The following is a 7028-nucleotide window of genomic DNA, read 5'->3' on the forward strand; positions in this document are numbered from 1 at the left end:
CAGATCCTAATGCAGAAATCAAGAGATACCAAACTCTACCATCAACAAAGGTATACGATGACTACCCACCAGAGAATATAGGAAACATCAGAGAAAGCAGAGGAAAATATTTTTAGATGATACTATTAAAAGAAGAAAGCTGTTTGGTGTAGTGAAATAACACATCTTAAGGAAGAATCTAAGATCAGGCTTCCAAATGAAGAAAAAAATAACATTATTTTAAAAACACTTCAAAGCCTCTCAAGTAACCATCAATTCTATATAGAAAGCTTGATAACCTGCCCAATGTACAGGATACACACACTGTGAAGGCTGGCGAGATTATGACTAATTATATGGAAGTGAGGACATTGAGTAACTTTTTGTACAGTATCCAAATTACTGAAACAGAATGATTTTATTTTCCGAGTGTTAAGCCATCCCCACAGGAAACAAACAGGGCTATTCTACCCTAGCAAAGCGTCTTAGCTAGTCATGCATTCTGCAACAAGTCTCCATGGCAAATTTCCTAACACACACTTCTAAACACAAAGAACTCCTCCTCCAAGTGAGTGGTAATGAAGAGGCTTGTGCAACTTCACCCAAAACGAAATCCTGCAGTTCCTGGGATCTTTTACAAGACGATTGTAACATTATCGTCACCTTGCCATCCTAAGATTATGTAAGAATTATAAAATCATATAACTTCTGGAAGCTGCAGGTGGCCTTAGAAATAATCTAGTGAATCCAATTACTTCATTTTTCAGATGAGAAATCTGTTACCCCCACACACACCTCAAAAAAAGAATGATTTGCCCGAGGCCACAAAATTACTTAGTGGCAAGGTAAGGACTACAATCAAGGGCTCAGACCCACCAGTGTCTCCATGAAACCACAAAAACAGCCTGTGTCATCTTAACACTGGTGACCAGACATAATCTAGGATGTGGAGATCTGTGCTCTGAGTCCACGACACCCAGACGCTGAGGCAGTAACACAGGAGACACATGTGCACAAACTTCTCCCCAACACCACTGGGACTTCATCTTTCTCTCAAGCCTCTGGGAGTATAGGTGATTAAGAGTGACCTGTTACCATTACTATAGGAATAACCTTGAATCTCTTTGATAAAATAAACTTTGAATTTTAATACCAGTAAGATGACTTCCTTTAAAACACCTCAGGGTGAATTGTGACAAGCCAGTGTATTGTGTGACACAAGACTGAGAACAGCTCTTGCAAAATATAAATCACCAGTACAGGCGCAGCAAACAGTGCGAACACAGGAATCCCATCAACAATACTGAGGATTACATCTGACTCTGCCCCCAGACTCGGATAAAGCAGCTTTCAGCAGGAAATAGACACTGTTGGATGGAACAAGTTTAAACGAGCCTAACGGAGAAGCAGCAGTATCCTCTCTCTGGGGCTTTCTCAAATCTGGACAAAAGACTAAATGCTGAGAATGCTGAATTTGGCAATCCTGTGTGGGAATGATGTCTGAATTCCAAGCCCCGAGTCTGCCTTCAGTGTTGGCCTTAAGTTATTCTCTCTTCACTGCAACATTTTGAAGTGCCTCCCGTGTACCAGGCTCTGTGTACTCCAAGCTGAGTAAAATACAATCTCTGCACTTTGTGAGTCCCAGGGTCTCCAAAGTGGAGTGCACGCACCCCTGGTGGAGGTGAAGATACCATATATACCACTGAGCCATGAGAAGAAAATAAAAGAACTTTGATTGATTGGCCTCTTCTTTTTAACTTGCATCTGTGTTTGTAATTTTCTGTGCAATGCTCCAGAAATTAGGAAATGGTGAGCAAAAGTTTGGGACCATGGATCTAATCCCTTGCTATGTAACCGTGGCTCACTAAAGCTATAATGGGACAGCAGATCAGAAGTACCTGGAAAGAGTTCCCAGATGATCAATGCGACTGTGCAAACCCACAGCACCTGCCCATCCTTAATATGGCTTTTGAGATTCACTGAACCAGCTGGTCTCTCAAAATGCAAACACACTGCCCTTAAAATGCCCCCTAAGTGGGGCAGTCACATATACTTTTGAGGATGAAATGAAGAGACAGGGGTGAAATAAGGAGTTAGTTGTCAGGAGGTCCGATCACTCTAGCTATAGGTCACAAGTGGAAGAGGAAAATGTAGCACATTTGCTCACCACAGCAGCTCAGAAAGTGCCAGGATGGTGCTAGCTTAGGCAACCTAATCTGGACAGTTGCCAATGACTTTTGGTTCCCAAGCCTCAAACAGGGAGTTCTATAGGGCTCCAAGTTGAGAATATGGCATTTGACTACCTCCAGTGAGTTCTAAAGGAAGATGATCTGCAGACAGGAATGTGGGCTCACATAAAATTGTGCTATTTCTTTGTGGTTTTAGGTACTAATGCAAAACAGCCCCTTTCCTTACAGGACAAGACTGCTCATCAAAACTGGTAGAATCTTTACTACTGGTCAAAACAGCAAAAAGATGCTTTTCTACGATTAGAGAGGCTTGAGAGGTCAGATAAAGGCACCTCTCCTGCATGAATTACCCTAAGTGTCAAGAGAACAAGGAAAAAAAAAGCCCCATCTCCTCTACACAGTCTTCTTCCCCTCACTTCCACTCGAACCTGCCCACTTGATGTAACTTTTTGCAAACTGCTCTTCACTTAACTTTCGGTAAGAAAGTTAAATTTCACCATACTGGAGGAAAATGACTTCAAATATGTAACTAACACGTGAGAAATAAGGAGGGGGAGCTGAAGGCCACAGAATGAAGCAGATTCCAAGTCAACAGGCTGCAATACTCAGTAAAACCCCCATTGGCAGAGAGCAAGCCGAACACCTCCCACCACCCACCTGGAAACACCGCAAAGCTCTGGCCTGCACAGAAAGGATTTCTTCACGGGGTCAATTACTCCTTTAAAATTATTTCTAAGAGGTCCCCTTCCTTGGCTATAAGGCAAAAGGAAATTCCCCTCACCACAGACCTCTCAGAATCCCTTCCTCAAACAGTTCTTCGGGGCTCTTGACTTAATCACTCCGCAGGCCACACAACACACAAGCGCAAACACCAAGCCCTGCGTTCAGTTACCCTATTTTTTTATTGGTCGTATTTGCCAATACCACGGATAACACCTATTTCAGTTTGCTCTTCTTTTCTGAAGGGAATGTCTACAGCCTCAGGTCTCCCTTTGAGGAGAGAGATTTTAAGAAGTCAGAACGCTCTGAGTGACTTTCCCAGCCCCAGGCAGCTCAAAAGAAAAGTTCTGGAAATGAATGTACAGCAGAAAACTGCTGCCTTCCATTCTAGAAGGTTGGGCAGAGAATATGCTCTGGAGCTTTGATTTTCTTCCAACATCCTGTACCTCGGGTCAGCATTCTTTCTTTAAAAGGCCTACTTGGGGAAGAAGAGTATTTTCACCAAAAGAAACCTGCAATTTCCCCCCTCCTTCCGTCTTATTTTTGCCCGGCTCCCCCCACCCCCACCCCGCGCGCTCCAGAATCCTGGGCGCTTGTCGGGCAGTCCACGGTGGAACTGGACCGAGGTGCCAGGTCACTCTACCTGGATGAGGCCGAACTGGAAGGGGATTCACCCTGAGGCACAGGTATTTCTTCTCCCCATATGCTGGAACCCAGAAAGCTCCAGGTATTCCCCACGAAACGTGCCTAGGTCTGCAGACCCAGGCCAAGTTCTAGGCGCCCTCAGCCTACCGACTACGAAGCTCTTGCCAGCTGAGCGGGGGCCCGCGTTGAGAAGGGAAGGTCTCCTGAAAAGGCTGCCAGGGGCAGGCGTTTCCAGATTCCTTCCTCCCGCTTGGCCCCAGATACACTTTCCGGGGGCTGGGGGGGTGACTGTGCCCCAAAAGTCTGGGGTTAAAAAGCTGCTCGCGGTTCGGACCCGGACTAGCGCAGTCTGGAAAGCCCGCCGCGCGGTAGTGGGTGCTGAGCACCTCCACACACAGGTGACCCGCGCCCCGCTCCTCGGAACACGGGTGGGTGGGATGGGACGGACCACCGACTCTGCCCCCCGGCAACCCCTTGTCCCCCCAGCCCCGCCCCCGGCGCCCTCACCCCGGCACTCACAGCGCTTGGGTGAAGGCGCTGAGCCCCTCCGGCACGGCCGTCAGCCCCTTCCCGGAGCAGTCCACCCGACGGTCGCCGTCGCAGCTGCAGGGCGCCGCGCAGAGAGGCGGCGCCGCGCCGCTGAGCTCGGCCGAGCCGCGCAGCCCCAGAGCGAGGAAGCAGAGTAGCCCCAGCGGGCCCGGCATTGCTGCGGCCGCCTCCCGCGCCGGCCTCTCCCGCGGCGCCGCTCACTCGGCGCGCCTCCGCTGCCCTCCGACGCCCCCCGCCGCCCCGGGGCGGCCGGCCTGCGGACTGGGGCGGGGACTCTCCTCTCTCGGCGGTCGCGCGGGCTCGGCCCCTTCAACAGTCCGCGGCGGCAGTGCAGGGACGCGGCGCTCCGGAGTTTCGCCCTTCCCGCTGCTCCATGGAAGCGCAGAGGCAGCCCCGCTCCTCCGGCGGCTCAGGCCAGCCGGCCCGGCCGTGCGCAGCTGCCGGGGCCGCGCTCTGCCATCGCACCCGCCTCCCGGTCCCCGGCCTCGCGCCGCAGCCGCTCTTCAAGGTTGCGGAGCGCAGGCTTCAGCCATGCCGGCCCCTCGCCCCAACCCCCGCCCGGCTCTCGTACAAACACCCAGGCTCCTGCTCGCTCTCTCGCTGCCGCGGCTCAATCTCCTCCCGTCCTTTTCCCTTCTAGGGTTGCACGCTCGGGTTCCCAAGCCCCCAGCCGCCGGGTTATGCAAATCACTTAGGTACATGCAAAACTAACCCTTCTCCCGGAGCGCCATTGGCCCGCAGAGGTCTCGAGCTCATTACTATGCAAAGAGGGGAGCCGCCACTGGCCAAGAGTAGGACCAGAGGGGCGTGTTTATCGGGCGTGAGTGACAAGGTAGTGCTGGTGCTGGTGCTGGTGGTGGTTCAAGGCAAAATTCCCGACTTGGCTCGATTTGCGTGGCAGACTGAGGATGGAAGGTGGAAGGATATGAAGACGTAGAGTCTGTTTTATCCCCTACCCCACGCGTCTTCTTCCCTACGCAGAAACTGGATCTCCTAAATTGGATGACCTGAAAAGTAGAACTTGCTTCCAGCCTTCAGTTAAGTTTCAGATGACTCTCTGCTCTTCCAAAGGGTGAGGTCTTTGGGAGCTGTGCAAATGGAAAAAAGATTTTTGAGGAGAAAGAGGAAGTCTCCCTTCTTCTGACATAAATTTTTAGGTTTTAGCTATATATGGAATTAAAGCCGCGTACCCTCACAACCCTCTCACTTCACCTGAGATCTTTACACCTATTTTGATAGGCACTGGTTAGCTAAGTCTTAGCAATGAACCACTGATGATACCAAGTTTTGGGGATCTCAGTTCAGACGGCTTTCTCACGTTCTTTAAAATCCTAAAACACAGGAATCTTGTAAGGGACAAAAGAGGTGATGTTACTGAACACTGGAAAATTTCTCCAGACAAGAGAACATTTGAGTGCTAGGTAACTACCACTGAAAAGTCATCCAGCAACTTTGGTGTCAGGTAATTTATCAGCATTCCTTCCTCTTGTGGACTTCTGGGGCTTAATAGACCCCACAGAATCATTATTTGCAACAAATACTGCTTTATGGACACCTCTTTTCTTACTTTCCACTATGCCTTTGGTTGTCTTACCATCTATATTAGGGACAGTTTTCATGAATACTTTAAGGCAGATGGGGTTAAAAATGTCACTATCATAAAGTTTACCACTCATGTCACCTAAGTAAAATTAAGGAAAATGGAAATAAATTGATACAGACCTAAGAAGTTTAAAATGAAACCTTGCCATCATCTTTGCATTTGAGAATTTAACTTTAAAAATAATGCCTAGCTGGGCATGTGACTAATATACTATAAACTGATTTATATGCTAAAGAGTCAATAAATACACACTACACAAATGATCCCTGAAAGTAGAGTCTTGAGAGAGTCAATATATACAAAAACATGCCTTGACTTCCAGTTTTTAAGAATAACATATTTCCTCTAATTGTGGGTCTGAAAGAGAACTCAGAGCTATATGGACAACCCTCTGGTTTTATAGATGAGAAATTCAAAACCCTCCGGTATTGTGTGCTGCCCAAGATCATCACAGAGCAACTCCTGGTCTCCGGGCTCCTTGTCTCATACCCTTGGAGCCATCCCTAAATTAGTGCCCATTGTCTAAATCATTTCGATTATTTTCTAGCAATTCTCATGAGAAAGTGAAGTGAGGAAAAATTGTAAATTGGGTTTCTTTAATTGGTTCTCTTAAGACCACTCTTTTTATAACAATAGGAAAGATTGCAGAATTTCTCCTGCCAAGATACCACTTTCTTATGCTGTTTTAAAACAAGAATTATAGATTATACTGACTGATTTTTTTTTTTTTTTACTCAAATAACTCATTTCCTTTCTTCTAAGGTAGTGGGTTTTAAACTTCAAGAAGCATAAGAATTGCATGCAAAGCTTGATTAAAAATGCAAAGTGATTTAATTAACTGGTATGGAGCCCAGGAATCAGGGTTTTGATGCCCATCACATGAAAGTGTTATAGGGAGTCCATAAACCACATTTTTCCTTTGCGTCCAAGGAGTAAGATATTAGGGCTGGCAACTTCAGGGAAAGGGGAGATTCAGATTTTGGAGAAAGGAGAGATGTAGATTTTATTGAAGAATAAATTCCTATTGTCTATCAGGTAAAGAAGGTGAGAAAAGAGATTTCAAATTTGCAGTTTGTCCAAGAAGACAAAATTTCAAGAGCAATGGACTTGAGTAAGGAAAAAAAGATGTAATATCTATAAAAGTGTTAATATCTCTTGTAGTTCCTATAGTATTTGTGCTTTACATTAAAGATAAATTGGCCAGTTAGTCTTCACTTCTTGGGTAAGATGTCCTAAGACAGCAAAACAATTTTTTAGATTCTATCCCAGATAACTAGAGAAAAATGATCGGTTGTTAAATAAACCATAAAGACCTAGAAAGATATCAGGATGAACCAAAATGT

At 46.8% G+C, this 7028-nt stretch overlaps 1 protein-coding gene across 1 annotated transcript in view; it reads right to left on the reverse strand.

The window, feature by feature from the left end:
- LGR4 (leucine rich repeat containing G protein-coupled receptor 4) overlaps window positions 1–4738 on the reverse strand; it is a 103602-nt gene extending 98864 nt beyond the window's left edge. The window contains exon 1 of the mRNA XM_047747272.1: window positions 4053–4738. Coding sequence (XP_047603228.1) covers window positions 4053–4237 — 185 coding nt within the window. The 5' untranslated portion in view covers window positions 4238–4738. The remainder of the gene's footprint in view (window positions 1–4052) is intronic.
- Window positions 4739–7028: the final 2290 nt, after the last annotated feature.

Source organism: Lutra lutra, chromosome 10 (assembly GCF_902655055.1).
Source record: "Lutra lutra chromosome 10, mLutLut1.2, whole genome shotgun sequence".
NCBI classification, from domain to species: Eukaryota; Metazoa; Chordata; class Mammalia; order Carnivora; family Mustelidae; genus Lutra; species Lutra lutra.